This window comes from Pelecanus crispus, chromosome 13 (assembly GCF_030463565.1).
Source record: "Pelecanus crispus isolate bPelCri1 chromosome 13, bPelCri1.pri, whole genome shotgun sequence".
Classification (NCBI taxonomy): domain Eukaryota; kingdom Metazoa; phylum Chordata; class Aves; order Pelecaniformes; family Pelecanidae; genus Pelecanus; species Pelecanus crispus.
In genome coordinates, this window is record NC_134655.1 from 24,783,514 (window position 1) to 24,797,910 (window position 14,397).

At 51.8% G+C, this 14,397-nt stretch overlaps 1 protein-coding gene across 1 annotated transcript in view; it reads left to right on the top strand.

Moving 5' to 3' along the window:
• The window catches only part of OPHN1 (oligophrenin 1), a 67,119-nt gene extending 53,110 nt beyond the window's left edge, over window positions 1-14,009 (top strand). Inside the window, exons 18-24 of the mRNA XM_075720359.1 lie at window positions 1,761-1,920; window positions 6,187-6,334; window positions 7,664-7,972; window positions 10,552-10,717; window positions 11,975-12,025; window positions 12,832-12,882; window positions 13,261-14,009. Coding sequence (XP_075576474.1) covers window positions 1,761-1,920; window positions 6,187-6,334; window positions 7,664-7,972; window positions 10,552-10,717; window positions 11,975-12,025; window positions 12,832-12,874 — 877 coding nt within the window. The 3' untranslated portion in view covers window positions 12,875-12,882; window positions 13,261-14,009. The remainder of the gene's footprint in view (window positions 1-1,760; window positions 1,921-6,186; window positions 6,335-7,663; window positions 7,973-10,551; window positions 10,718-11,974; window positions 12,026-12,831; window positions 12,883-13,260) is intronic.
• Window positions 14,010-14,397: the final 388 nt, after the last annotated feature.

Sequence of the window (14,397 nt, forward strand, 5' to 3'; positions counted from 1 at the left end):
CTAAAGCCAAAGTAAGGAGAATAATGGAATCAGCAGAACAAGCCCTTTTTTGTGGCAGGTTTGCAAAATTGTATCCACCACAGTTCCCCCAGGAATTTATGTTTGGACTGCACAAATGGTATGATTGTCCTTGCTACCCACAGCATTAAGTGATGTTTCTCTTTCTAATTGCCACTTTCATCCCCTTTCTGACAAGCACCAAGCAGGAAATAATGTTGAAACAAAAACACCCTCTGACAGCAGAGCTGTAAGTTGTCACCTCTCACTCCAGTTAATAAGAACATTAGGTCTAGCCTTTGGGAAGGGCTGTAGGACCTGTGCCCGCCCATGGGCTGGACATGAAGCATGCTTTGGTTTTATCTCCAGCTCTATGGATTCAATGTCTTGAGCCCTTAGAGCGGCACAAAGGCTTGAGTGTGTCAGTCTCTGCTCTCGTGCAGGCGTGTTGGATGCTTGGTGGCACTGAGCAGCGCTGCTTCCATGTGCTTCCACCAGTGAGCCACTGAAAAATTCTGTTACTTGATAATGGCAGCAGCACTGCCTGGGGCAATGGGTGTTATCCTGCCTCCTCATCACAGTGAATGCGAAGGCTCAGTGTGGAAGCTCTGCCCTCTCCACCCGAGGGCGGAGCAGGGGCGCAGCAGGGAGAGAGGCTTGTTGCAAGCCGTGCTGAAGCTCAAAAGCAAGGGTCAGGAAGGACCAGGGCCTGCAGAAGCAATGGCTTTTGTATGACAGGGCTTGCTTTGGACCTTTGGAGAAGTCATTTTCAGGACTGGACTGTTTCAGAAATAATCAGGGCTGATCTGGGATTGTCACACCCTGACGCTCGAAGGCGAGTGCTACGCCCTCAGTGCCATGCCCCCTCTTTGGGGCAAGGAGGGCTGGCTGGGGGACCCTGCCTGCCACCCGGTTCCAGCCTTTCATGCGCACGTTTGTGTGGTTTTTAGAAACCTTTCTGCGTAAGTGGCAGAGCTGAGAGTGTCTGGTGTGCAGTCCGATGAAGCTAGCGCTGTACTTGTGGTCACTGTGTTTATTCCTTAAAGTGTTTACGCTTAAATTCCATTCCCTCTCCCCTTTGTGCTGACAGAAACTTCTTTAACACTGGAGCTACAGGACAAACCCAGAATTCATTACATATCAGCATCAGTCTCTCTCCTCTGGTCCACTTCTGGAAATAGGTGGTGCCCACCTAGGTGGTTAGTACTTCAGTCAGCAATTGCTGCTGCTCCCCAGGCTTGCGTGTTCTCCGAAGCTTGAAGGCTGCTGGACAGAGAGAGCTCTGTTCTGGGAAAACAGTGGTTCTTTCAGAAAAAAGATGCTGTGTCGAGATTTATTGAAAACCTCCAAAGTGTCCTCCCTACATTCAGTCCTCCTCCTTCGGAGAGAGGAAAAATTAAAGCCAAAAGTCGGTTCTGGATAAATAGGATATTCCAATTTAAATTATTACTTCTGTGTATGTCTTGCGCAAATGACTTTTGATTGCGGAGTTAAAAGATGAGCTAGGAGTGGGAAGGGATCAAGTAAAAATGCTGTCAGCATGCTGCTCTCCCAAGCAGTTGTCCTAGCCAAGCTTGTGTGTCATAGCTAGAGACATGTTTTGTCTCTGGTAGGGCTGGGAAACAAATTCTGCTGAAACAAAATGAAGAAAATCGAACGACTGATTCTTATGGTATCCTTTTTTTATTGCTTGGAATAAGATCTTTTGGAAAAAAAACCCAAAGCAAACCAAAACCTATTCCTTCTTTCCCTCCTCTCCGCAGCATATGTGAGCACAGCCGAGAGAATCTGATGTCACCGTCTAACATGGGGGTGATATTTGGACCTACCCTCATGCGAGCACAGGAGGACACCGTGGCAGCGATGATGAACATCAAGTTCCAGAACATCGTAGTTGAGATCCTCATCGAGCACTTTGGGAAGGTACGGTGGCAGCCCCGGGAGTGCCTCCGCGCAGCCCCTGGCTGCTCCATCGTGTTCGTGCAAACTGTTGCTGTGGCAACGATGTAGAGCTCTGGCTCCTTTTTCTGGAGTCTCCTTAGGGGCTGGGAATTTTTTTATATAATCTACTGTTCTGAAATGCTTCAGAAGGAAACAAAAGCATAGCAGATATGTTCCTCACTGTTGCCTTTAGCTAGTTCCAAAGGAAACCCTGAGTCTAGAGATGTTTGCTTTTCTTTTTAGATAAGAGGAATCTTTATTGAAAAAAAACCAACCCTGTTCTGTGCCTGGACATTACAGGACTTTACACTTTCCTTTGCTGAAGACAGAGCATAACTGGTTTCAGCGGGCACGGGCCAAGACGAGACGCTGTACAACTATTAATACAGGGGAAAAAAGCCCAAAGCAGACAAGTATTGAAAGGTTGATGAAAATAATTCAGCTGTGCGTACGATCTGTTCAGATCCAGGTGTAGGGCTGGCGTGGGCGAGTCTGGGGAGGGGAGCTGCTGCCTGGGGTTGAGCAGTCAGAGAAGACTTCAGCGAGCGGCCGATGCCCGTTGTGTTGGAGCAGTGCTCTGCACGGGGCAGCGCACCCTGGCGAGGGCTCCAGCAGCGTTTGCCTTTCATGGGATCTTTGCTGAACAGTTTTGTCTGAGAGCATTGCCTAAATGCGGTCTGGATTAGTCTGCTGTGGGGCGTGCTGAGGATTCACATGTAGGCAACAGCTTTTTGTCGTGTGATGTTTTATCTCCTGATGGAAAGTAGAATATTCCACTGTCTTCTGTATTAGCGCTTTCTCCTCGTGATATCTGATATAGTGGCTTAGGGTTTTCAGGGTGGCTGGAGGATGATAGAGCTGTATGTTAATATTTAAAAACTTGAGCAGCGTTTGCATTGAGGTCAGCGTACCAGGGACCAGGTTGCTTTCCTGATAACAGCTCTGGGTTCGGAGGAGTGAGTTTGGTCCTTCAGCTTTTCATAATACTTTTTGTTGCAGAGTGTCCAAACAATCTCTTGTGTCTCAGAGGTAGGGGAAGTTTGAAGCCATCCTTTAAAGGATTACGTTTGCTGTGGGGAGGATGGAGTGGTGCTCCCAGCAGGCAGGGCAGCACACGTGCAGAAGTGAAGCTCCCTTTTTGGGAAAGGAAGAGGAGGCCGAAGCTGAAAGAGCAGGATTCTTGGAAAAGTGGATGTGGAGTCTGAGGAACCAAACAGGGGCCAGACAGGTGGCGTGGGAGCCGGTTATGGTGCTGAGGGTTGAAACCAGAGAAATGGGATGAAAGAGCTCGGAGAGGCGTTTGAGTATCCACACAAGAAGCTTATGAAAATCACAAGCCAGTTTCTTTAGGTCTCTGCAAACACTTTAAATAAGTTCCCACAGCAAAATAGGGAATCGTTTGTGTGCTGGCTTCCTTGTACAACTTGCTACAGAACTGAGCCTCTGTCCTCCGCTCTTGTACAGCCTGCGGTGCGGGCTGAGTCAACACATGATTTACACTGCCACCTCTAAGAGCTGGAATTAAATCTTTAATTAAGCCAGACGTGTCTTTGCTTGCTTTTAATTTCTTCAGTGATAAGGTTAAGTTAGTAACATTTATTAGATTGAGCTTGTAAGTTCGGCGTCAGCGCTGAAAGTGTCTTCAGCTCACACATGAGCAAACACTCTAAATGAGTCTGGAGGAAGAGAGGGATATGGTTTATATAGTGCAATATGAAGACTCTAAGGACAAAGTAACTGTTCATGAAATCTTTGTGGATAATTACTGTTTCCACAGCTTATATTTCAGTGCCATGGTTAAATTAATTGAGTTGATCGCTCTGGAAATACATTCTTCACTGTACAAACCTTCTGAATACGAGGGTCTGTCAATATCTTCGTACCTTCGAGTTGTTTAACTTGGATTTTCATTTAGAAGGCAGAAGTAAAGAAGAGGCTGCACCCACATCTTAAAAGGAGTAGTTTGTGGCAGGTTTTAGCATGGTTTTCAGATTTTGAAAAGCATCTTATGAAAACAGCATTCTGTGGTACCTGTATAAGCATCCATGGGGAACTTGACACTTTTTTTCTTTAAAAAACAATGTTGGGCACGTATCAATATATAGGAATGAGGTTGATGTTTCAAAAAAATTGCCTGCTGCAGGTAAACCTTTGCTATTTAATAATACATGAGCTGCTGCTTTCAAATCACAGGCTGTTAATGTCACAGCAAATTCCTCCAAACCCAGACAGGGGGAATGCACCGGACCTTGTGTTCTGGAGTGGAGAAAATGTACTGCCCCTGCAAAGGGCAGAGCCTTGTTGGCATTGAGCATCAGCAGCCACGCCGTGCCACCGAATCAGGAAAGAAAAGCAGCCGAAATGATGAGATCGGGGTTTGGAGCTCGTTTGGGTCTTTGCCCTAAGTGCCCCAAGAGCAGCCGCACGGGCAGCTGCAGAGCGTGTCGTTCCTCCTCCCTTCATGCAGAGTAGGGCAGGCGAAGCCAGGAGCAAAGCCCGAGTACCGGCGCACCATACTTAGACGGAGCCTGCTGAGTGCAAGCCTGGGCCGTCTTGGCCAGGCACAGCTGGGGTCCGACCTCGCCCCTGCGCTGGCCGGGTCAGACGTGTGGGGAGCCCGGCTGCAGAGACGGCCGGCGCCCACCCTCACCGTGCTACACGCTACCTGGTCTTTGGGATCGAGAAGGTTGAAGTGGGACCGTGTTTTTCTCTCTCATTCCCCATCTTGGTTTCCCAGAACTGCTCTTCGGCTGGGAGAAGAAAGAACGTGCTTTTGGTTTAAATGACAAAAACGGTATGCTTAATCAAATCAGAATGTTAATTTCTTCACGTAAAAATTTTTCTGGGTGACACGATAAAACTGTTCTTCCATAACAAAGCGTTCACCAAGGGAGCAGTGACCCTGCTCGTCGGTTGGGTCTGGTGGGAGCTCTCGTCCTCTTGAGCCGTCTCCTTCCGACAGCCGGGAAGGGACCAGCTCCGCCTTCTCCCAGGACGGGCAGCACAGCCTTGAGTCTTGGCAGCCCGTGCCACACCGTTCGTACTAACTCACAGATATAAATTCCATTTATGTCCATGGGAAGAACACAAGAGCAGTTGGTTTTGGTCCTTGATGTGGTGTTTCAAGAGGCAGAGGCTTAATCCCTTCAGCTCTTAAAAAAACCGCTGACATAAATAAGAACCTCTAAATGAAACCCAACCAAATAGATGCCACATGACCAGTGAGAAAAGGAGGTAAAACTCCTTAGCAGCATTGTTTTTATGCCAGTATTTCACTGAAGATAATTTCTTAGTGCCACACACTTCATTGTAAGTCAAGAGCTGAAGGGTTAGCATTAAATCTAAAACAATGCAGTGGTTTGTTTGGGTGCTTTCTGGAGATTGTATCGCCTCGCTGGTGTTGAAATCTTGATGTTTCTCAGAAGCCCTCAGCTTCAAAGCTTCCTTCAGCTGCTCCAGGATAATTTGCTTCTGCACATTCTCTCTGTATCTGTGATTTTGCTGCGTTAATTAGTTTAGCGCTGCAGTTGCTGCAGTGGGTGTGCAAGGCGCAGAGCAGGCAGCCTGTGCGTTGGAAAGCCCATGGCAGGACGTGTCTGTAGAGCCAGAACGAAAGCATCGGCCCTGCTCCAGCCCCTCTCTAGCCCCGGCAGCCGGGGCTTTCCCGGGTGCAGCCGACCCTTGTGAGCGGCTGGTGCGTGCTGTCGGTCCGACTCCGGAGAGGCTGGAGGAGCTGGGGTCGCAGGGCTGCAGCGAAGGGCTGCAAGGGCCCTGCCAGGCTCTCGTGGGCTGCGGCTCGTCGGGGTGCTTTGGAGCAGCCCTGGCTTTTCCAGCCCTCCTGGGTCAGTCAGAGGTGACTCAGGCCACGGACCCCTTCCGTGCGTGCTGGAGAGCCGGGAGGAGCGGGGCAGCCCTTGGCAAAGGCAGCGGGTGGCCGCTTGCCGCGCAGGGGCTGGGTCTTTGCTCCTGGCGTGGCTCAGCTGCCAAACTCCTTCCCAGAGCCGAGGGGCCCGACAGCTCGAGCGCGGCTGTGACGTGCGGTGCTCGGAGGGCTGCCCGACGCGCCGGCGCGGCGCCTGGCCCGGGGGGCTCTGCACCACGCGCTGCCGGAGGCCGGGCAGAGCCGCGGGGAAGGTGTCGGTGGTGGCCGTCACCCACCTCTGCGCTGGGCGGGTGGGCCTGCGGCTGCAGGTGAGGCAGCAGCCCCTTCCTGTCGGCTGGGTCATCTGAACGTGTCTGCCTTTGCAGATCTACTCCGGCCCCCCAGAAGACACCACCGCACCCCCGGTGCCTCCTCCCAGGGTGGCTGCCCGGCGGCACAAGCCCATCACCATTTCCAAACGTCCTCTGAGGGAAAGACCCGTCTTCTTCGGTGCTTCTGTGGAAGAAAGCGGAGGTCAGTCCGGCTGTTCGCTGATGCCTTACCTGCCTCTCACCCCTCCTGTTTCTTTTAACACCTTTCCAGGAGCTAGGGAGATAACAGTAGCAGGACTGCGCTTCCCAGGCCGTGAACACGGCAGACAGCGAGGTCTGGTGCTGGTGAGAAAGGCAGGCAAAAAAATACTCACACGTAGGTTGCATCATCTCACAGCTCAAACTCCACGGGGATTTTTTTTTTCTGTTACTCGCCACATTCTCCATTAGCTAAACTAAGACTGCTTCTTGCCTTTGAGAAGCCCAGTGCAGAGGTTTTGTAGCTTCAGAGGCAAAAACGCCAAGTGAATGCAAATGCAGCTGAGGAGCAGAGTTGGTGGGACGGGAGCGAGCGTGGCGGGGCTGGCGCTGGGCTGTGCTGCTGGAGTCTTGTCCTCCCGGAGCACATCAGCCCCGAGAGGGTCTGCGGGGCTGGCTCAGCCGCTGGCGATTTTACATCCAGAGCAGTAATACTGAGGCGCTTTTTCAGGACCCAGCGATAGTATTTCCTAAACCAAGTACAACTCTGCTGTTAAATTCATTTGACTGTAAGGAAATGGTGAGGCCCTTATTATCAGGTCGAAGGGCACACCAATTTAAAGTCGTGTTTCTCTCTGCACCCAATTTGCTCTAATTGTGGTTGCAAGCTGTGCCCTGGATCACATCATCAGCAAAGAGATGAAAAGTCCTTTTCTCTGTTACAGTTTCCAGAGCTTTGATGATGTTTTAAACTTAACACTAGACGTGTACTTTTTGGCACTGGCAAAACATGATTGATTCAAATTGCTCTTTGAAATCACAAGACTGCTCGTGGAAGCAGATGGCCTTGCATTTAACTGTTTCTCCGAACTGGGAGCAGAAGCCTTAGCGTTTGACGGCACCAGGGCTGCAGGGCGCAGTCAGTTTCATGGCGGCGCTTCTGCACCCCGTGCCTGGGTCTCTACCCCAGCAAGAGCGATGAGACGAATGATTTTGGGAGGGACATAAAAGCATGGCATGCAACTTCTCATAAGCAAGAGTACTGGAAATTTAAGAAACCCTTAAGTATATTGTGTTACATTCAGCATTGTTTCAGTTTTCTTTATTCCTCAGCATTTGTGTGAGCCACTTGCTGTTTGCGTTTTGCTCGGTGAGGAACCGTTGCTGCCAAAGCAGCGTCTCCTCCGGGCTCCCGCCGCAGGCGTGCTTGTCCCGCCGTGCTGCAGGAGCTGTGCAGCTCTGGGGCAGAGCTCTGCGCTCCCGCGGGGCAGAGCCCACGATGCCTCCGTGCTGCTTCCTAACCCCGTGGCTGGCTGTCCCCTTGGCTCCGCAGCAGACCGGCACGGCCAGACCCCCAACGGCAGCAGCAGCAGCGTCGGCACGGAGGCCCCCAAGCCGCTGCACCGCAGCCGCCTGCCCGCACCCCGGCCGGGGGGGGACGAGCCGGGGCGTCCCCCCATCGAGGGCCGGCCCGACCCGCGCGCCGAGGCGGAGGTGGGGAAGCTGGTGGCCAGGCTGCAGGACGGAGGAGCGAAGCCGGCCAGCAAGGCTGCCAACGGGGTGGTGACCAGCCCTGCCCTGAGGACCTCCACGCTGCAGGCCAGGAGACCGGCTCCCCGGCCGGGGATCTACGGCAGAGAGGGTGAGCATGCACTGGGGTCCCAGCCGAAGCGAGGCCGAAGGACTGCCGTTCTCCCGAGGGAAGCTCGAGGCGCCCGAGCCAGCCCTCCCCGCTGTGCCTCGTGCGCCGGGACGGCCGGAGCGGGTGGTGGGCTTCGCGCCTCGAGTCCCCTTGCTGTAGCTCAGCAAGAGGGGTTGGGAGACCAGAACAGCTTGAGATGTGGGCACGGGCCCGCAGCCCGAGGGTTTGATCAGGCCTTGGCCTCCTGAGTTGTCCCATTTTGTTTCGGACGGTGGGTGCTTTTGGTCTGTTGCTTACTGGGGGTGCGGCTGCTGCGGGGTTTCGGAGCAGCCTGCGGAGGCCGGTGCCGGTGCTGGTGCCGGTGCCGGTGCTGCCCCTCCTCTGCCGAGCCGGGCAGATGCCACCAGCGTCAGGTGAAGCAGGCTTTCCGTGCGGTAGCTGAGCCTCTGCTTGTGCTGAGCTCACCCTAGCTCAGCGGACGCTTAAAATTCAGGCTTGAGTAGCGATATAAAGACCATTAAACTCAAAGCAATTTGTACCCAGCCTAAGCAGCCGTAAGCACTCTGGATTGTCAGCGCTCTCCTCAGCGGAGACAAGGAAAATGGCAAAAGTCACTTTCACATTTTAACTTGTGATGGTTTTATCTGTCAGGCCCCCTGTGATGCAGCTTCTGGCTTACTCAGGCTTTACTGGGAAAGTTTATTTCAACAGTTCATCCGTTGGTGTTAAATATAAATAACGATTATTATTTGTATTCTAATAAGCTTTATACAGAAATTTATTACGGGTAGAAATAATTAGTTTGAGGCCAGATCTGAGCTGGTGTTGTCTGTTTCAGTGGAGGAAGCAGGCGGGTATGTGTGTATCTGCATGTCTGCAGACATTCTCCCCTGCAACACCAGGCAGCCATTTGCAGGACGGTACGCGTTGCTGTAACAGCAGCTATTTGGTGCTGAGTTTTATAAAATACTCAGGACGATGGTCATAATGAAAGTTGTATTGCTTTCTGCAATTTGCCAGCTTTTCCTGTGCACTTTCCAGTGCTTTTCAGATGCTGTTGTACCCTGACAGCTTCACAGTCCTGTATTTAGAAAATAAAAACCAGGCTGCATTCTTGACAAATGACTCCTGTGTGCAATGGAGAGAAAGAAGAAAGGCCCAGCTGGGTAGCACAAACATCAAATTCATCTGCCCCACACTACTGGGTTGGTTTGAATTTGTCGCATAAATGGTAGGTGGAAATCTGCTTTTGGAAGAGTAAGATAGCTTTTAAAGTTGGCTTATACATCAACTGCATTTAGTGCTTCCAAGTTTTACGGTTTTGCATGATCACACATAGCGTGCTGACAGCATGTCCTGGAGCCACAGCATAATAAAACTGGCTGTGTTGATCCTTGAACATCTATACAGAAGAACACTGAGGTAGTAATAAAGTTATATTACATCTGTGTTGATACTTGCAAATCAGTGCTAGAACGCTGTATTGAGCTTTTAATGTGCACAGTTTGGGAATAATTTTGAAAAACTGGAGAAGCCAAGAAGTATAGGCTGAAGGATTAGAAAACAGGCCTTTTTGGCCTTTCTCAGTAAGACAAAAAACGGGCCTTTTCTCAGTAAGAGAAATGCAAGTTATACAGCTTACCAAGGAGAAAATTTAGGGTCGGAATTTACAAATGCAAGTACAGAAGAAAGTTGGTTGAAGACTGGTGTTTGAGCTAGCACACCAGGATATAATGAGGCTCAGTAACTAAGGGGTTGGCAAAGCCTTGTTTAAATACTTGCAGCAATTATCTTACCAAATAGAAAAACATCTTTGGCTTACTTCTAAACAGAAACAGGACTCTCTAGCAGTGGAAGCGTCTAAATCAGAAGGGCAGGAACCCAGCCCTTAAGGTGCTTTTGAGCCATATAAATGGCCAGACGAGAAGACAGCAAGGATTGCTGTGCTGTGGAGCTGCGCCCTGGAGATCTGGGTGCTGGAGGGAAGCTGTGGGGTCCCCAGGGGTGTCCGGTAAAGTCTGACACTTATTCCTCATTCAGTTAACCCTTGGAAGTCTTCAAGGGTTAAGTGAATAATGAGGTTGGCTGGATCTTGGGGAAGAAAAGCAGCCGAGGCAGGAACTCCTGCGAGCAGAGCAGAAAGCCAGGGGAGAGGACAGGTAGAGCCACTGTCCAAGATAAAAGCTCAGAGAAGCAGCTGCCCCAGACTGCAGGAATCACCAATTTGGGCTATTCCTCTTGCTTTTGAAGAGTGGCACTGCACAGGTTTTGTTTAAGAAAACTTGTCGTTCCCAGGCAATATCATCTTTGCAGCCAGCAACTACATCGAGTTTGTCATCACAGGGTGCAGCATCAGCCCCTCTTTCTAGTGCCGGGAAGGCTGTGCTGGGGCAGGCAGAATGGGAATTGCCTTTTCCTGCGACTCTTTCCCTAAATTCTGGCTATTGGCCACTGTCAAAGAGAGGATGTCAGGGCAGACAGACAGAACTAAGCCCACTAACTTGTTTAATGCCTCCTCATAAACATCTAGCCCTCCACCAAAGCTTCGTACTCAGTGTTTGTAATTCTCAACCCTGCAGGCGAGTGCGACGGTGTCCCGAAGCCACGATCCCATGGCGATAAGCCTGTGATAACACGTCCCCCTGTGAGACCTCCAGACCCACCATGCAGGACTCCTGTCCCTCCGAGACTGGAGCAGAGGCCAGATCTGATAGCAGGAACAGCAGAAGAGATGCCTTCATCCGTGTAAGTCAGCAGCCCTCGGCAGGCGCGTGGTACCCAGGGTGGGCAGCTCGGCCCGAGGAGCTGCTGGCACCCAGGGGCTTGGGGAGGGTGTGGGGGGACGAGGTCAGCCAGGGTGGCAGGAGTAGGAGCTGGTGTCACCTACCGGGAATTTTGGAAGAGGAGGAGGAGGAGGAGAAATACCACGTTGGTTTCCAGCACCAGTGGTGTACAGTGGCTGGGGCCGCGTGGACGTCCCCTTCGACGCCGGTGCAAGCATGGGTTTGAACGTCACGTTGGAAAGCTCTGCAGAGGGCACAGCCTGGGACGGGAGCGTGGCAATAGCGAAGGCAAACGCGCACAGGAAAAACCAAGCTCTGAACCTTCTCGAGTACAGCCTGGGGCTGAGCTTTGTCCCATCACTTCTCTGCTATTTCTCGTGTCAGTGAAGCTGGAGAGCCCCTTCCTGCCTGGCTCTGAGCAAGCCTCTCAAATGAGACACTTCCCGGGGAAGGACAAGACCCAGCTTGAATATCTTTCCTGAAGGAAACTGGATGGAGTTCAGCTTCATCATCAGATTTCTTTCAGATTTTAGAGAGACCTGCCCATAGTGACACAAGGTGCAAAAACGTTTGTCGTGAACTGGAGTGCCTCTGTAGCGTGGAAGCCACACAGCCCACGAGCGACGATCTCCAGCAGTGGTCCTGGGGGAAGTGCCTGCTGTGGGAGAGCTCCCGAGCTCGCTCTGCACTGGCCCCCGCTCTCTGCGTGAGCCCGCAGTAAAGCCACGCTGGGCGGCTGATCCAAGCCCTGCCTGTTCACTCTTGGTCCAGCAAAGGCACCGAGAGGTTCAGCTCCGCACCTGCGGGGCAGGAACAGGCCTTGCCTTCGCTCTCCTGAATCGCTTGTTAGAACTTTTCTTTCTATGAGGACAGTTGGGAGCTAAATATGAAGCACGTAAAAACTGAAGGAGAGGCCAGAAAAAGTGACAGATGCAGGTTTGTAAACCAGCATGTAGGATTACAAGCAAGAGCACAGAAATAAGCGGTCTAGCCAAAAGCGATCAAGGGCTGCCTGGCCAGGGCGGTGTGAAGGCAGAGGGGAATGGAGCTGGCAGCATGAGCAGCGCAGTTGCTGCCTCGGCAGAGAAGAGACATCGTTTGAAGGTGATCGTCTTTGGTGTCTGCTAATGCTCCTGCTCTTTTCCCTGGCACAGATGAGACCTAATTAGCAAATTGCCATATCGGATAACTGGAGTGACCTCTCTTGTTCTCTTTGCAGGGTGGCCTCTAGGACAAAGTTCTTTGAGACAGCTTCCCGAAGAACAAGCAGGTAAGCCTGGCACTGAGAAGCTGGCACGTAAATAAAAGCAGCCCTGCTGCGTCGGGCGCTCCCTCTGAGGCAGAGCGAGTCCGCTCGGGAAGCCCCAGCCCCGACCTTTCTCGCCTCGTGCCCGTGGGCAGAAAATGGCTCTCAGCTAAAATGCTGGAACTAAACAAAGAGCACAAAGTGTAAAATGTGAATCCAGATACAGACTTGGTAGGTTAAATGTAAATCTGCTAAGTAATAAACATATCTGTGGATTCCTTTGATCATGTGTGTGGATCTAAGTCAGCGTAGTGCACGTTGTACTTGCTTCTCAGCCTTTGCGAAGAGCAGAGATAAGATCATGGGAGAGATGAGGAGGGCTGGTTAGATCGCAGCAGCTGATCAGAGATGCGAGACCAGAGAGTGGATGGTCCTACACACAATGTATGTGCAGGCGTAGCTCCACCGCAGAGAGGTACGGTGTGATGGAGTGACAGCTTGGGCTCCGAAGCCTTCGGGCTAGGCTGGGATGGCAGGGCTTTGAATTGCAAGCATTGTGGTTTGTGGCAGCGGATTTCATTTGTCATAATACCTGCTCAAATAAGCTTCAGCTTCCTGCTTTTAAAGATCACCAACCTCTGCTAAAAGTGTGAGCAGGTTTGCATGTAAGTGATAAACGTCTGTTAGTGTTGACAGTGAGTTCGCTAGTTGTATTGAAAAATATATCCCTGACCTGACTGTTACGCAGCCTTCTAGGTTTGTGGATCTGAGTTCGAGCTTGCTTACTGCATTAATTTTTTTCCTGTATTCTTCTACTTTCTTATATACAGTTCTTCATCACCACAAGGCAGGATCCCAGGTGATGAGAGCTGAGGTTAAAGGTACGTGTTTATGACAATAAATCAAATAATAAACCAAAAGCACACATCTAACACAAATTCAGCAGTTTTGGGGTGGTAGGAGTCCAGTGGGGGCAGTGGGAATCTCAAAGATCAGGAGAAATGTCCTTCCTGTAGGAGACCCTTGCAGAAGGAAAGATGATGACTGGAGGTGGTCCACGCTCTTGGTTGGGGTGGTGTGGCAGGGTGGAGTAAATCAGCCTGCGCTGCCTTTCCTGAGCCTCCTCACTGCAGCGCCCAGGGTAAACGTGAGCGCTGTGCCAGCGGCGTTGCCAAGGTCTGGCCTTGCTCCGGTTGTGGTTTTGCCGTCGCTGATGAATTTACACTGCTGCATAGAGCGTGCTTGTTTTCTTCTTCCAGACTTTGTAACCACCTCAGCCCAGCTAGACCCAGGAGGATTTTCTGTGCTTGTGAAACAGATGTGTCACAGCTAAGACTTTTCCAGTTCCAGTGCCCCTGGAGAGCAGCTATCTTACCGGACGATAATTTCAGAGCGTGCTGTCGTAAGTGGCTCAAGAAATTAGAAGAGAGAGAGATAACGATGGAGAGAAGACCCTACCCAGACATTTGTGTTGAACTGTTCCCAGTCCTTCCGCCACCCCTCTCTGCGCAGGCTGCGAAGGACGCTCGTGTGTGCCCTTGCAGGCGACCAGCAGCGTTTGCAGGGCTGGGTGAGTGCCGGCAGCGCTGGGCAGAGCCATCCAGCCGACGGGCTGCGGAAGGGACAGCGGAGGGCGGGAGTGGCCGTTTACCGGCTCACTTTTTGGGAAATGCACCTTGGCAAGGGTGACCTTGGACAGACGTTGGAGTCGAAACGCGAGGGGTTGACTCCCCATGCTTGGATGCAAGGGTAGAATGACTGGAGTTTGGGTTGGCCCCCCTTGCCATGAGAAGCTCCTTCCTTTATGTTACATTTTCCTCGCTCAGTAAGCTATACTGTGTTTTTCAGTGTGTAGGAGAGCAGTGTATGTTGCTGGAAACACTGCTTGCGCTACGGCAGGCAGGACAGGAATTGCTGGGACCATCGTGCTTAGCTCTGCGGGACCTTTCTTCATCTCCTCCCTGGTGTTGGCATGCCCCTGTCCTGGGGAAGCACGCCGGCAGACGCGGCTGTGCCGGGGGGCTCTGCCCGAGCGGGGCCGCATCCCCTGCCTGCGGGTCGGCTTTCCGGGCAGCGCCGGTCGGGTCAGCAGCCTCCCAGAGCGCGGCTGGGAGAAGGAGGCGGCAGGTGCTCCTGCTCCTCTTCCTCCACCTCCTCCTCCTCCTCCTCCTCATGCTCCTCCTCCTCCGGCGTGAGCCACTCTCCCACCAGACCCACTTCCCACAGGCCCACCAAGAAGTCTCCGTCCTGGGGTTATTCTGGTGGGCCGGCACAGAGGTGGCGAAGAACTGAAACTCGCTGAATATAGGTCAAAGCCACCCGTTTTCTAAAAGGCACCCAGTTTCTTGTTTGCTTCTTACATTAATTTCCAATCCAAGAGATGTCCAGTCTCTTCT